Source organism: Mauremys mutica, chromosome 19 (assembly GCF_020497125.1).
Source record: "Mauremys mutica isolate MM-2020 ecotype Southern chromosome 19, ASM2049712v1, whole genome shotgun sequence".
Taxonomy (NCBI): Eukaryota; Metazoa; Chordata; order Testudines; family Geoemydidae; genus Mauremys; species Mauremys mutica.
Window position 1 is genome coordinate 20,364,130 of NC_059090.1, and position 16,490 is coordinate 20,380,619.

Genomic DNA, 16,490 nt, shown 5'->3' on the forward strand with positions numbered 1-16,490 from the left:
TAAAACACATTAGAAACAAAGACTTCAGAGTAGCAGCCGTGTTAGTCTGTATCCACAAAAAGAACAGGAGTACCTCTTTTTTTTTTTTTAGTTTTTTTTTTCTCTTCTTCTGCTAATAGCTCACCTTAACTGATCACTCTCGTTAGTGTGTGTATGGTAACACCCGTTGTTTCGGGGGGGTGGGGGGTGTGTGAACTGAAAAAAATGCACCCCAATCCACAAATTTTAGTTTTAAAAAAAGTCACTCTCGGAAATTAAGTAGTCCTACCACATTTTTTTCTTAACATTTGATAAAGGCTCTCCTGATAACACATGGTCAATTTTCAGTCTGGAATAAGTTTTTATTCAAATACATCCCTGACGTACAACCTACTAGAAGTAGGAATTATCAGAGAAAGTGCTGATACAATTTATGCATGCTCATGCTGATGCTGCCATAACAAAATCTTATTTATAGAATCATCCCTGCATTTTCATTCCATCGCCACAGCTCAAATTCGCTCATGAGTCCAATATAACATTTTTTTGTTTATTTTTCCAAGTTAGCTTAGCCAGTGTTTCAGTGCTTCACAATCCTCAGTATTTCCAAAATTAGCAAGATAACCATGCTCATTTGTGGCAATTTCCATAGATTCAACTATATCAAGCCTTTCAGTGGCTGTTAAATTATTTCTATAGCACCAAAGAGGTAGGTATTGCCTGAAGGCTCATGGTTCACTGCCAGAGTAGCCTTAATCTGAACAAAGTCTAAACACGACTGGAGCTAAAAGAGATCTACCAGTTCAACTATCCAGTCATGACTGCTAGTGAAACTCATTTACAATTCAGATACCAATGTACCTTAGTAGATAAATAATCCAGAAAAAGAAAAACAGGAAAAACTGGATGTTCATCTAAAATGCATAAAAATATTTTAAAGGCCACCAACTAACTACTGGAACACCCACAATAAGGGTAAAAAGTGAAACTCTTGGTGTGAGGAACAACTCAAGCTCTTCTGAGTCTGTATTCAGTTTTTAACAGCCGAAGAATACATTTTTATCCAGAGTGCAATTCTCTCCAGTACTGAACAGATTTTTATTTGTTTGAATCCTCATCTCTCCTTTCCCTACCCTTCTCTTCATCTGTTACTAACTTAGAAAATGAAGGTATGATTTAGATTGTAAATCTTCAGTTTGTGGGCTGTCTTTTCAATCTCACTTTTTTCCCTAAAGGGTGGATGAAACAGTTTCAAAGGATTTGGGCATAAAAGGGAAGCTATTGTTTTCCAGTTGTGAACAATTATTTCCAAACTAAATGTCATGGTGAACCTTGCAAAGTATTATTTTGTTATTTCTTTTCTAGCAAGTTCATAGCTAGAAGCAAATTCTTCTCAGAGGTGTGACTTAATCATCAAGGTAAATTACAAACTACTTTTCACCATAATACATAAAATAAAACTGACAGATTATTGATCAGATGGAAAAATTAATTATGTTTTGAGGTTAAAGAGAAATTGCTGCTAATAATCCTAGAAGATCCTGCACCCAGATTAGGATTAAGATAGCTGGCAAGATCTGAGGTCAGGGGAAACCTCAGTTTGGCCTTTCTGTTGGGCAAGTGACTATCCCATTGGTCTCCTTTTCAACCATCACTGGTTCACAATTCAGCCTTCTTCACTGGGAAGCCCACTAGTCAGCACAGCCTACAAATACTATTGCAAGAAAGAGGTTTGTCTTCTTTGCCCCTGCATCAACCACTTGGCATGAGTCACTTCTGCACACATTTTGCATCAGTGCAGAGGCTTACTGTGTGCCCTGATAAGATAAGCGAGGCAGAGCGTGAGGTTTGTGAGGTGAGGGGCTTAAATCCCTTGAAGTAAATTTATAAAACAGGTAACGCTGTCCTACTCATGAACGTGTTGTGAAGATAGCTGTAGTAAATGAAGATTTGTGAAGATTTCTACAGTAAATTGTAACTCGTGTCCTTATTTGTCCATGCACAGAGTAAACATCTGCCCTGCCTGTAACACGTCTGGGATATCTGAGGCAATATTTCTTCTTTTCCTATTACAAGGTATGCAAAAACCTTCCAGTTCCAGAGAAAACTTCACCCTCAGTAGGGAATGGCCATTTTTTCCAGACACTATGAAGGATGTTGTTATCTAATGGTCTGAGCACAGGAACAACTACATTTTAATTCAAACTCTGTGGCTTTGGGCAAACCACTTAAGCCTTTTCTCCATGCAGAAACTTCATTTGTTTAACTTAAATCAGCTTTTAAATAGATGTGCAAGATGATGCTACTTTTTCAGGTAGACAAGCCTTTACAGATAGGGGGAAATGGGCATAGGAAGGGTAAAGAGGAGCTTGTAACTAACCTCTCTGTCTCCTGTTCATAAGATAAAAAGAAAAGGGTTATTTAAATACTGTGTGTTATGCAACTAAACTAAAAAAGGCTAAAGCTTACGAGAAAAATGTCCAACTAACAAAGCAAGATGTTGCTGAATGAAACACAAAAAGGTAATGTGTATTTTGCCACTATCTGAGTAGGATATTTTTAGACTACCACTAACTGCTAGAAATAACACAGTATTAAAAGTTTTGCGAATTAGACCCTTTCAAAATCTGAGGCAGAACCCTGCATCAATGGATTTCTCTCATTTTACTAGACGGCTTCATTGTTTCATTATGTAAATTACCTTTTCATATGAAAATTAAATGTAAAGGATGTTTTTTGTAGTTCTTCAGTATTGCAACTGTCACATGGCTATTCAGACCAAACCTGAAGAGCTCCGTGTAAGCTCAAAAGCTTGTCTTTCTCATCAACAAAAGATGGTCCAATGAAAGATATTAACTCACCTACCTTTTCTTTCATGTTTCTTACAGTAACAGTATAGTGAATTAACAATTAACTTATTTAAAATAAAGAGAGATAGACTTGCATTTAAGAATGTTATTTAGAACTCAAACTCCAAAGGTTTCTTTTCTACTCTTGAACCTAAGCTAGGAAACCTTTCTTTTTATTACAGAGGAAACAAAGATAAGGTTCTACTAGGCAGCTCTGGAAATGTATACAGCTTTAAAGTTTATTAGAGAATATTTAAAAATAAACGATATAAAGTGTTTGAGGCGTCAGTTATTGTGTCATTGGGGGTAACATACAGGTTGTAGGGGGATGTTAGCGTTTTGGTATTGGATGGCATATAAAGCCAGGTAAGCAGGCTCCATGGCTTTCCTCCCAATTTCTCAATCTACATCTAGAAGGCTGACTCTTTGTGTAACTCTTTGTGTAACTCAGTCTCTGAGGCAGCTCAGTTCAGAGCTCACCTGAGCAAAGCTTATGATTTGGCTTAATTATCAGATTGTTTTATGCTGCAGAATGCACACCACTGCACATTGAGCCACCCAGTGTTTTTCAGCTAAAAAGGCAAAAATAGTTCCCGAAGGATGTATGCACACTACAATTAAATTATCAGGTAAGGATGTATTAAAGTAGTTGCCTGTTTAAGATAGCAAGTGTCTTTTTTTCCCCGCCAAAAAAAAACTTAGTGTTTTTGCCAAGTATATCCAGGAATAGTACCACCAAATACTCAAATGAATCCACCTCTGAGGTAGTATCCAAGTGGACAAATGAAACAGCACATTGAACAATAATGAGGAAGGGAGATGTTGCTCAGGACATTAGGGAAAACTACTTTTTCAGAGATCAAATAGAACTTCATTTCTGAGGTTTCATCAGAAAGATCTACACACAAACTGCATATACAACCTCAGCAGGCTAACAGTCTCAGCCAACCCTTCAGAGAGTCTAATCCAAGGGTCGGCAACCTCTGGCACGCAGCTCGCCAGGGTAAGCACCCTGGCGGGCCGGGCCAGTTTGTTTACCTGCCGCGTCGGCAGGTTTGGCTGATCGCATCTCCCACTGGCCGCGGTTCGCCGTCCCAGGCGAGAGATGTGCTGGCTGCGGTTTCACCATTGGCCTGGGACAGCGAACCGCAGCCAGTGGGAGCAGATTTGGTGGACTGTGGCTAACGCTGCAGCTTAACAAACTGGCCCAGCCCGCCAGGGTGCTTACCCTGGCGAGCCGCGTACCAGAGGTTGCCAACCCCTGGTTTAACCTGTGACCACAAAGAGTCCAGGAGTTCCAAAATCTGACACTTAGACCATTTCCTTTTTCTGTCTTCATATCTTGGATTCCTCACTCCACTTATTATTTAAAAAAGATACTTTGTTTAAAGAAAAAGGTAATTAGGTAACAATAGTTACCTACCACAGGATTTATAAAACCAATGGGTCAAGTACAGCAGGACTCAAGTTGCCCTTCTCCAGCAATTCTATTTTAAACTAATAGCCTTTTATTACTGATGATGCAGACTATTCTCAAGAGCTTCTAAATTCAAATTTCTAAATTATTCCTCTAGAACACTGTCAGGTAGATTCAGGCCCCAAAAGATCAACTTGGTCAAGACAAGGTTGTAAAGAACCCAAGATGAATACAAATATTATTAAAGGTTTCAATTGTTGTGCTAGTGCAGAAGAACCAGAAAGTGAAACTGACTTGAAATAGAAGTGATTAACCTATTTTCATGGTGAAAGCTGTAGGTGAGTTTAAAAGGCATAAAAACTGTAACCTATAACAAGTAAATGGCCTACACTGTGAAAAATAAGTTACGTTTTCAGTGTTCAGTTGTCATAATCTATGGTGTTAAAGAAAATATCAAAATCTTTTCCTGTTATCTGACAGTCTACTTCTAGATTACACTAATATTTAACACGATCAGCCACTCAACATAGAATTTCTTCAGTTTATATTTTTTAACGTTCAGCCCATCACTGATGACTCCTTTTTTTAAACCATGTGTTCCTCTGGCAGACAGCTTACCCTCTTCCATTTTAATCTCAAGTAACAACATGCTGACAACATAAAATCTAACATTATGAAGTTGCTCACTTACAGACTGATTTTATGCTTCTGAATAGTAAGGACTCTTCTTGCATTCACCAAATCAATTACAAGCAAATGCTCTTGCATTTACTCTTTTTTTTTTTTAAAAGGATAAAATAATGTCTCATTTATGAAACACCTGCCTTCTTAGATCTTGTCTATGCTAAAGCCCTCCACATAATTTGTCTAGCACTACTGGTAGTATGTAACACTGGAAGAATTGTGTAGGTGCTAGGCAACTGCACCAAGAGTCCTAAGGTAAATGCACCCTTAACGCAAAAGAAGTTACTCAATGCTTACCGTAGTTTGAGCATTCAATCACCTCAAAGCACCAAGCATTTGGCGCAAAGACTACACAAACGCACATTTGGTTCCTACTATCTAATTCATTCCTCTAAAACCTAGGGTTGTAGAGAAGTAGAACTCCAAGGAGGAGGAAGAGGTAGGTGGTTATTGTGTATACACAAAGGCAATACACTCAAAATACAGTTGCAGGCTAGATACCTCTCTTCTCTGAGAACAGTTTTTGTACATTTCCACTTGTGGCAGTTTAATTGGGACTCCTCAAGCCACTTATTTGGGTTTTGAACTGCTGTTTTTTTAAAAAAAGGCTGCCCTCCCAAAAGAAGCATCAGCTCTAGAATCTAAGTTGTCAAATGTTAAGTACCATGTGAGTTTATGAACACCAGGTAACAGCTCTATAGAGTTATAGACAGGAAACATTATGAAACCACACACACACACCCATATGAGAGAAAGCCCCAGGACCCTCAGTGAATGTCACCCTATACAATGTTTAACATGGCTCAGTACAACATTTATCAAAGCGGGTTAAAATTCAGTCAAAGCCCTATGATGCAAGCAGCAATGATTAATAATTACAGATTAGGATACAGAACAAAATAAAGAGCGACCACTTGAAAATAGAACAGGAGTACTTGTGGCACTTTAAAGACTAACGAATTTATTGTAGCATGAGCTTTCGTGAGCTACAGCTCACTTCTTCGGATGCATAGAATGGAACACACAGACAGGAGATATTTATACATACAGAGAACATGAAAAGGTGGAAGTATGCATAACAACAGGAAAAGTCTAATCAATTGAGATGAGCTCTTATCAGCTTTCTGTTAGACCCCCAGGAGAAAGTGTATACTATTGTCTAGATCCTCGGGAAGACAACTAGTATGACCAGAACCTGTTCTGTCTGACTGGTGGCTAGTGAAATTAGTGGGGGGAAAGGTATGAAGCCCTTTTCTCTAGTCTAACTGGTACCTGTTGTAATTTGTCTTGATCTGGAGAAAAATCAAAGGCACTCTGCATTGTGGCTTGGTGCAGAGACATCTCCTGATGTAACATGTCATTTCTTCAATAGGTCCACTGCAGTCTGTTGCAGAGAATATTTCTGCTGGTCCTACAATCTGTAACTTAGCTTGTGGGCACATTTCCTTTGCCAGCCAAATGGAAGCCATGTGATGCACCCAATAAGCCAGGCTCCAGTCCCCAGAGTAGTTAGCGAACCTCTTTGCCTATTATAAACCAATGCTGTTGTGTTGTCCACCAGTACTTGGACCATGAAAGGCTTGCTCAATGGCAAAGTACTTTAGATGGTTCTTAGTTTCAGAACAGTTACAAGGAGCTTGGCTTCCCATGTATGCATCACAACGCACCATAAGATTTTGACAGTGAATCCCCCAGAGCAGATAAGATGCATCACTGATTACAACCACAGAAGGGATTCCCCTCTATTCCTACCAACTAAAGGAGCTGGGCATTAAATACCCATTCCCTATCTTCACTAGCCATTCCTTCAGTGCTACTACCAGTAAAGCTGCAATGGTGGGAGATATGAAGAAAGGTATCAGTTTATACGCAGCCTAGATGTCTAACTGTGACATGTGGTAACCTAAAAACAATGTATTCATATTTTGAAATGTACATAAAAATGTAAAATTAACCTACAGTTTAATACCACAAACATCTCATTAACCTGGCTACCCTTGACTGCCTTTATTCCTGGATCAGGATTCCTGTGAAGACAACAGCATTTCACTCTACATATGGGTGGGGAAGGGGACATTTTGCTTTGCTCTCCGAGAGAAAAAAAACCCAGACCATTCTAGTAGATCCCATCTCAGACGATGAGAATAAAAATCCTACACCATACCCTAGGTTTGGCACCAAGATAACAGCATCTTGGAAAATACCCAAGCTGGTTAGATAACTTACTTACTTATTTCTAAAAACACTTTAATTAAGATCATTTTTCTGAGCTTTTCAATAGTCCAAATTTCTCAGGATTTGTCTCTAACTATATCAGCAGCTATTTGTAATTGTACATAAGTTTTTGGAAGACTATGCCATTTTTTTTTTTTTGGTGACTATGGATTCTTTGTCCACAAACAATGCAAAACAATGAAACAGACAACCTATCAACAGCTGCTCATCTCTCCAAACAGTGTGCTCATTGACCACACTGTGATGCCATTGCAGTTCTCCGGATCCCATCTTAAGAAAAACATACAAGAAATTTGTTTGTTTTAAAGTTGTCTATGCCTCCCCAAGTACATTAAAGACAAACTGGGCCTTCCTCCCTAAATAACATTACACAGATCCATGACTAGTCACTGAAATTTCTACTGAGAGAGTGAAGTTACCTGACAGAATATTCAAAGTGCATAGAAGCTGTAAATAGTCATGGACTTAGCATGCTCTAGCTCTCGCTCTCTCTTTTTTTAAATCAATATTTACAATAACAGTTTTGCCTTCTATTGTCACGACTTCCCAACATATTAATAAATTTAAGTTAAGCGCATCCTACTATTTTCCACAAGTTAATCAGCATGCACTAAATAGTTATAAAGAAACATTTATGAAGGAATTAAAATCAATCGGATAACAATGGATGTCATCTACCCATTTCTCTCCTGCAGAGTCCTTACTGCACAGGCTGCTTTAGTATTACGTACAGCACACAGTAGGAAAAATAAAATTATTTTATTTGTGTGTGTTTAGTGTATGGGACAAGCACAGATACGGGTTTTTACAGTTTCATATTTTGTCCAGTTCTCAGGGGTCCACCGTGAACTCCCAAGATTTTAGCAGCATAAGAGAAATCTTAAAATAATCTCACAGCCGGTTTGTTCAAAAGTGGGAAATCTCTGGACGAGTAAAGGACAAAACTTCCATTTCTTATCTGGATTTTATCACAACCAATTTAAAGTTTGGGAGACTCAAGGGAGGAAATATGTAAAAAGCATGATGGATCCACCACCTATGAGAGCTCTGGGGGAAAAAACACTAGTCCTTGATATGATCAATGATAATTCAAACCACTTTCTTGATGAAATAACAAAGAGCCTTATACACAGTTCGGGATATAGCATTCCTTATATTAGCAGGACTGTCTCTCACTTGACCTAGATGCTGCACTGAACTGCACACAAACAGTACTTCTAAAGAAACCTATTGACTTCAAAGGAATATTATGTGGACAAATTCTGACAACCATGTGGCTGAGAAGCCATTGGACAGATTACCCTTAATTGTATTCTTGGGGGACGAAAAAAAATGTAAGTTTTAATTACCAAATACCCAGCCTCAGAAACAGATTTTTCCCTTTTTCTGCTCAATATTTAACACGGTACTGGAAGGAATGAAACTCCTGCCATTGATAATTTTGTTATTTTGAAATACGCCTCATTTTGCCAGTCTGACAGAACCAAATGCATGCACTGTGTTTTCCTCTAAAGAAAATAATACTGGGCACATTTTAACAATTTAAACTGCAAGTGCTGTTTCTATAAAGTACTTTAACAGCATTCTGAGCAATTACTGCCTTTGCAAACTATTTAATCACAGTAAATTTTATGTGGAGCAACGGACTGTTTAAAAAGATTTGTAATCTAACTGGCAGGTGACTTAAAAGAAAACATATTTTATTACTGTTTAATAGCTGAATAAAAATTTAGTAAGGTTGCTTATAACCACACAAAAATAAACTTCAGTAAACCATTTTTTAAGTCTGTGTCCATATAATTTATCATCACTGCTTGCTGTTCAATACCTACAGAAATAGCACTGTATTGATATACAATATCTAGAGGAGGATAGCCTTAACAAATAATGTTTTGATAACTAGACTGTTTTGCACATACAAAAAACTCTCTGGTTAAACAAACAAAATAGTTGTTTGGCAAAACATCAATTTGTAACAAAAGATACTAGAACAACCTTTCTACTCTCCAAAAGAATTACTGCATTCAAAACTCACTGTGGCAGAAGATTAAATTCAGTTCACCAATAAAAAGTTAATATAGGAAAATGTAATTTACAATAGGAAATCTTGTGTTCACAAACTTACTTTTAAAATAGACTGTCTTTGAAGGTACTGCACAATTTAATTTTAAAGGTTAAGAATTCAAATTATTATTATTATTATTACATGTTTTATAAATATGTAAAGTTTCCACACACAACTTGACCAAGTGAATTTGACTTCCACCAAACAGCTAAAATCAAACACTTGCTGTTGCATTACATATTCAGTCTGTTCCAGAATATAAGCAGGTTTCATTTGTCATTCTTCCCCCCACCATTTAAATACCAGAAGTTATAAAAGGACTTAATATATTCTTACCAGAAGTTAAACAGATTTCAAAATCCTGAAAATGTAAATCTAAACTGAAAGCCAGTTCTTTTACATTCACTCCTTTTTCCTATTTCATAGCATTTAGGATATATTGCTCAGTTTTATGTCTCTTTACCCATCTGGGATAGGTTCCATAAGTAAATACAACCCTCAAAGCTTTAAAAATGCTTTTCACAATAAAAATATGTATATTTCATATACATCTTCAATCAACCCACAATCTTTCAGAAACTCCAGGATCAATCACTATATATTACTCTGAGTTATGGCAAGGAAAGAACTAAGCAGCCATATGTTTCTGACACTAGACTAAGCCTGTGAATTTCATCAGTCTTGTGTATATCAAACAGGTGCACTGCCTAGAACCGTCTATGTCCTATTTATATTACATCACCAAGAGATGCCTACAGTTCCTCAATAACAAGAAACATAAAAATGACCATAAATGCAATGCATTTAGCACTGAAAATAATTATCCCTCTTTGTCCTTGGGCTTGGAAATAAAATCTCGAGACAGGCAGATGACAGGGTGTAGTTAGTTCATTGTTTTAGAACCCTGCTGGCTGTATTCATGATTTAACAAGTATGTTTTCATTTCTCTATTTGTCTCAATACTCTCCAGAAGGGATCCAAAAAAAGATTATGAAAACAATGTATATCATAAGCATATAAGCCACTTCTACCCACCACTCTAAATAAGTGTGTGTGCACTCCCACCTTGGACAACAGCAAGTAAATGTGGCAGGGAGGAAAGAGGTATGTGAAAACTGCACTCCCCGTCCTGGACAGCAGCAAGTAATGGTGCCAATATATATGTGAAAACTATGAAGTGACAGGCAATGCCATGAAAGGAAAAGCAAGTTCACTCCTATCACATCAGAATGCAGAAGTTCCTAATGACATTTTATACTGTAGATGGGGGAGCTGAGAAGCGACAAGCTTACGGAGGTGCTGACTGCCGTAAGAGAACAGTGGCCTTGCAGCATCAGCAGCTGTCTAGACCCTCTGCACCTCAAAACACAGCTAATCTGTGCATGATCCAAACCAGCAGAACCTGCACAGAAGAGTAAAGGGGAGGCAAAGGCCACTGTAGGTTTCTGCTAAAACTGACAAGTAGGTGCAGGAAGATGCAGGAAACAGGCGACACCAGGAGGGTCTTACAACACCTGCCGCTCAGCTCTTGTAAAAAGGAAAAATAAGCAGCAGCCATGGTACAAGAGCCGCTGTATCTGAGGTGCATAACACTGGTGTCAGGAATGCCAAGGCACTTTGGGCCACTTACCCCTGACCCACACTGACAGCTCCAGAGAGATATTTACATCTGTCCCTCCCTTCCCCCGCTGATGAACTTCCCCATGACAGCCCCCCAGGATGTTTACACACACCCCCTCCCCTCCCCCTCCCGTGACAGCCCCCCACAGGGTGTTTACACCCCCTCCCCTCCCCTCCCCTACCCCTCCCGTGACAGCCCCCCAGGGTGTTTACACACCCACCCACCCCACCCCTCCCATCACAGCCCCCCAGGGTGTTTACACACACACCCTCCCCTACCCCTCCCATGACAGCCCCCCAGGGTGTTTACACCCCCTCCCCTACCCCTCCCGTGACAGCCCCCCAGGGTGTTTACACCCCCTCCCGTGACAGCCCCCCAGGGTGTTTACACACACCCCTCCCATCACAGCCCCCCAGGGTGTTTACACACACCCCTCCCATCACAGCCCCCCAGGGTGTTTACACACACCCCTCCCATCACAGCCCCCCAGGGTGTTTACACTCCCACCCGTCCCGTCACAGCCCCCCAGGGTGTTTACAGCTCCCCCCCCCGTGACAGCCCCCAGGGTATCGTCTACATCCGTCCTCTCCTCCCCCCCCACGCCCCGCCCCTCCACCCGCAGCCCGCCCCGCCCGTTCCCCCCACCTGCCCCCTCACTCACCCCTCCGCAGGGCCTCGTCGTAGCTGAGGAAGCCGATGCGGGACTCCTTGGCGCCCATGGCGCGCTCAGTCCATGGCCCCCGCAGGCCGGCCGGCTCGGAGCCCGGGATGCGCCGCTAGCGACTCCCGAGCCGGAGGAGGAGGGGGCCGCTCGCCGTCTCCGCCGCCGCCTCCATGCCGAGTCACGTGGGGCGCCCCCTCCCGGGTCACGTGCCGGGGGAGTGTTGTGGTTCAGCGGCGGGCGGCGCCCCTAACGGCCACGGCGCGCTGACGTCACGCAGGGGACTCCCCGGGGGCGGGGCTGGAAGGACCTGTGTCACGTGGTGCGCAGAGCGCCCCGAGTGCGGGCGCTCGGTCGCCGCGGGGAGCCGTGAGGGGGTGGGCGCGGGAGGCGCACGGGAGTGGGGGCATTCGGGACTTCGCTGAGGGGGAGGAGCCGTGGGGGATGGGGGCCACATTGGGTGAGGGAGGGACCACACTGGAGGGGCTGGGGCGGCAATGGAGGAAGGAGCTGAACTGGATGGGGGGGGCAAGGTGTCGAGGGGGAGGGGCCTCACTGGGGGGAGGGGATGCTGGATGGGGAGGGGTTTTGCTGAGGGGAGGGGTAACTGGATGTTGGGATGGGGAGGGGCCTCACTGGGGGGAGGGGACGCTGGATGGGGAGGGGTAACTAAAGGGAACAATTGGAGATATATCAATCTCCTAGAACTGGAAGGGACCTTGAAAGGTCATTGAGTCCAGCCCCTGCCTTCACTAGCAGGACCAATTTTTGCCCCAGATCCCTAAGTGGCCCCCCTCAAGGATTGAACTCACAAGCCTGGGTTTAGCAGGCCAATGCTTAAACCACTGAGCTATCCCTCCCCCAACTGGATGTTGGGATGGGCAGGGGCCTCACTGAGGGGAGGGGACACTGGATGGGGTCCTCTGAAGGGAAGGGGACCGCGGAGGCAGTGGCAAGACATAAGTGGTGATAGTGGATGTGCCACCATTAACTAAGGAATGTGAATTTCCCCCCTGAAATTCTAGGCTCCCCGACCCTCTGACAAGTATCAGAGCTTCTTTGCTAGATAGAGAGCTCATTACTCAATAAAAGGGGAAACCAGGGATGGGAAGGAAACACTATAAGCTGGAGTAGAGGAGCATCTTCAAACACCCCCAAACTCAGAGGGAAAATTGGATATTGATCTGAACTTTGTGGCTTGTATCCATTTACAATGAATGTCACTTTTATGTATCAGAGGGGTAGCCGTGTTAGTCTGGATCTGTAAAAGCAGCAAAGAGTCTTGTGGCACCTTATAGACTAACAGACGTTTTTAGTTGTTAGTCTATAAGGTGCCACAAGACTCTTTGCTGCTGTCACTTTTATGAGCTTTTTCAATCTATCCAGTTCAAAGAATGCTGCAGCCGTCACATGGCAGGAGCAAATTTCTGTTTCCATATAAAGGGGTGCATTTAAATTGCATGAGACAGAATAAATGGCTTCCTTACAGGGCTCATAATTAAAAACACCTTTAAGATATAGACTGGACATTTGTAAGATAAGAAAAAATATATTCTTTTTTTAATCTATACAACTCAAGATTACATTTGAAAGTATTAGTCCTAGAAACATACATACTCTGGGTCACTTCCAACTAGAAAATGTAGAAAACTGGTTTCTGTGGCCAACACATCCCAAGTGTGGTTCATATAGGACACAGCCTGTGGAAGAAGGTGGGAAGTTGCAGCATTATCACAGTGTCATGTGACTTCTTAGCCCAATACTTGGAATTTCCTTTTGAGTACTCTCCTTACCATATCAAATAGAGCTAAGATGAAAAGCCAATTAGATAGAAGCTATTTTATTATTAATAATTAATAATACTGTGTGCCGGATGCTTTTTAAAACAAACAAACACTCCAGTGAAATTCAGAGGTGATATGCAAGTGATGCAAGTTACTTGCAATAAAGTTAGTTTTAAAAGGCCAAACGCATCCCTCATGTAACTACTGAAGCTGATGAAATTACACCAGGCCTGAATCTGGCCCAAGCAATATAATTTCTTGTTTGTGGTATCTCCCTTCTGTCTCTAGTCTTGCAATTAGATTTGTGGCAGGGACCGTCACTGTTACATGTATGCACAAGGGGCCTAAGGCACTACCACAGGACAAATAACAATAGTGATTGATCATAAAAAGGTGTATGTTAAATTGTGGAAAGGCTACTTTAACTTACACCTTGCATGTACCTGCTAGGTGCTTTTCATGCAACATACCAGTCTTTCAGACCCTCACTGTGAAAAATGCAGCATTTTAGACTCAACTCTCTTACATTCATTTATGCTCACACCATTTTACATGTGCCCTCTAAATAGGGGCCACAGTCCCACCCTTGAACTGCTTCTAGTCTGCATTAAGACATAGCATATGGTTTCCTGATATCTTAGCTGTATAATGAACTGTTTAGGAGACTGGATTGAACACATGACAAAACATCCTCTTAGAGAAGAGCTTTCAGTCCTGAGTTGATGGATGTTGGGAAGACTTGACCTCCTAATGATGTCTAACTTATTCTGTGGATAGATAAAGGACTTCCATCTCGCTTTCTACTATTCTCATTCTAGTATCTTTTGAGAAGAAGATGGCTATGTTAAAGGAACTGACCTGAAACTCAGAACATCTGGGTTTAATTCCTAGCTCCAACAGGAACATCTTGAGTGATCTTGTGCACATCCCCTTAATTTCTCTGTGCTTCTGTTTGGCAGGTGTAATAACACTTCATAGAATAGCAGAATTGGAAGGGATCTTAGGAAGTCATCTAGTCCTTAAAGGAGGACCAATCTCAAATTTTTGTCCTAGATCCCTAAATGACCTACCTCAAGGACTGAGCTCACAACCCTGGGTTTAATAGGCCAGTGTTCAAACCACTGCCCTATCCCTTGGTTTGACCTTCATTATTCAGTGACTATTTAGCACCTATTTTCTCTTAAAGGACGTGGCATAATTATACAATACCAGTGTGAAGAGTCGTGTGTGATAACTGCTGCATATGTGATACAGGGGGTAGACTACATGTTTCCTACATAGCTATCTTCAATCACCTCATTCACCCAGCAGGGGCCATCCAGAAATCAATGTGAGGTGAGCAACTGTAGAAAGCATTTGAATGAGGGACCAACGGACACTGATCATGGTCACCCCAGCTCCAACCGTTCCCACCTTCTCCTTCACAGTCTCCAACCTCCATTCCTTTGTCTTTCCATCTAACAACGCCCCTCCTAACATGACATAACCGAAAGGATTTAAATTAAAAAAAAAGGGGGGGAGGGAATCACAGAACTAACATGGCTCTTGCAGCCATCACCATGTTAGTTTGCTTGTATGTTTTATCTCTTTCCCTTACCCTTCGTCTTATCTATTTAGATTGTCAGCTGTTTGGGGCAGGGACTGTGTCTTATTCTGTGATTATACAGTGCCTAGCGCCATAGTGCCCTGTTCTCAATAAACCACTAGGCACTAACCTCATAAACATGATACACTTAAAAAACCCATGTTCCTTCGCCCCTCTTTGTGTAACTTGTCTGTTTAGACTGGAGGTTCTTTGAGCACAGATTGTCTTACTTTATGTTTGTCTGGTGCTCAGCCCAGTGAAACCCAAATCTCAGGGGGAGCCTCGCTGTGGTACAAAATACTAAATGAGCTTTCAGAAGCACTAGAATTTTGCCTTAAAATGCTTAGAACTAACTTTATTTATCTGTTCCTTTTTAAAATACAAATCAAAGAGTTTGCACAATGGGCAATCCCAGGTTTAACAATGAAAAAAGTTCTAGATTGGGAAAACAAACTGAGACTTTATGATGGGTAGGTCTTTGTCCAGATTAAATTAACTGTGTTCTCAAAGGTACCAAAGCAGATTCATAGAGAGAAGATTTTAAACACTAACGGAGGATTTGATCCACCATTACATTTATAATGAAGCCTGGTCTTGGAGAGCAAACTTATATAGTTCCTTCCAGTAACATTCTATATCAAATTAAAATTAAATGGAGACACAATAAATTTAGATCTTTATTAGATTAATTCAATGTATCTGTTCATCTAGGAACATGCCACCCATCCATAATGACGACAAATGTAAAAGACCCTTATTATTTTGACTGATTTGATTTATTGTATTTATGCTTTGTTACATACAATGCTTTGTCTCATTTTATTTCATTATTCGGTGACTATTTAGCACCTATTTTCTCTTAAAGGGCTTGGCATAATTATAAAATACCAGTGTGAAGAGTCGTGTGTGATAACTGCTGCATATGTGATACAGGGGGTGAGCTACATGTTTCCTACATAGCTATCGTCAATTACCTCATTCACCCAGCACCATTTGTGCCACCCTTTGAGAAGGCTGCTTGTTAGCTCCCCCCCCAGGCTGATGGAAGAACATCACAATAGTCTGATCAACAGGGCCATGGTGATAGGGTTGCAGTAGCCAGACAGTGAAAGGAATTCAGATTTGGGCATCTGGTGAAGACACTTGATCTTCAAAATTGATTTGAATTAAAAACAAGCTGATGAGGTAGGGGTCCAGATGAATGAAGCAGGGGAGTAAGGGAGTGCACCAGCGTGAGATATGTAGCAGCATGAGGACGTCCGTAGCAAGACTCAAAAAGAACAGTTCAGTAAGTTCAGTGAGGGTGGAATCAAGTAAATCTGGGTCTAAGTGATGCAGGTGAACAGGAAGCCTAAAAAGGAGTGTGGTCTAATCGAATGAACACAGGACTCAGAAATATGAGTTCTAAGCCCAACTCTATTACAAGTCACTGTAACTCTGTGCCTCCATTTTCCACCTTTAAATTGGAGATACTACCACCTGTCTTCCTCCTGGGATGTTTTTAGCATTAATTGTTGCTTGTAAAGCACTTAGCGCTGTACATTTGCAAAGTTTCATTATCTTCTGATTTAGTGCAGCCCTACAGGTATGGATGATGATTGAAGAAAACA

General features: G+C 41.3%; 1 protein-coding gene across 3 annotated transcripts in view; it reads right to left on the bottom strand.

Moving 5' to 3' along the window:
* USP32 (ubiquitin specific peptidase 32) overlaps window positions 1–11,642 on the bottom strand; it is a 137,299-nt gene extending 125,657 nt beyond the window's left edge. For all 3 annotated transcript variants that reach the window (XM_044994066.1, XM_044994065.1, XM_044994064.1), the window contains exon 1: window positions 11,512–11,642. In XM_044994066.1, coding sequence (XP_044850001.1) covers window positions 11,512–11,569 — 58 coding nt within the window. In that variant the 5' untranslated portion in view covers window positions 11,570–11,642. The remainder of the gene's footprint in view (window positions 1–11,511) is intronic.
* Window positions 11,643–16,490: the final 4,848 nt, after the last annotated feature.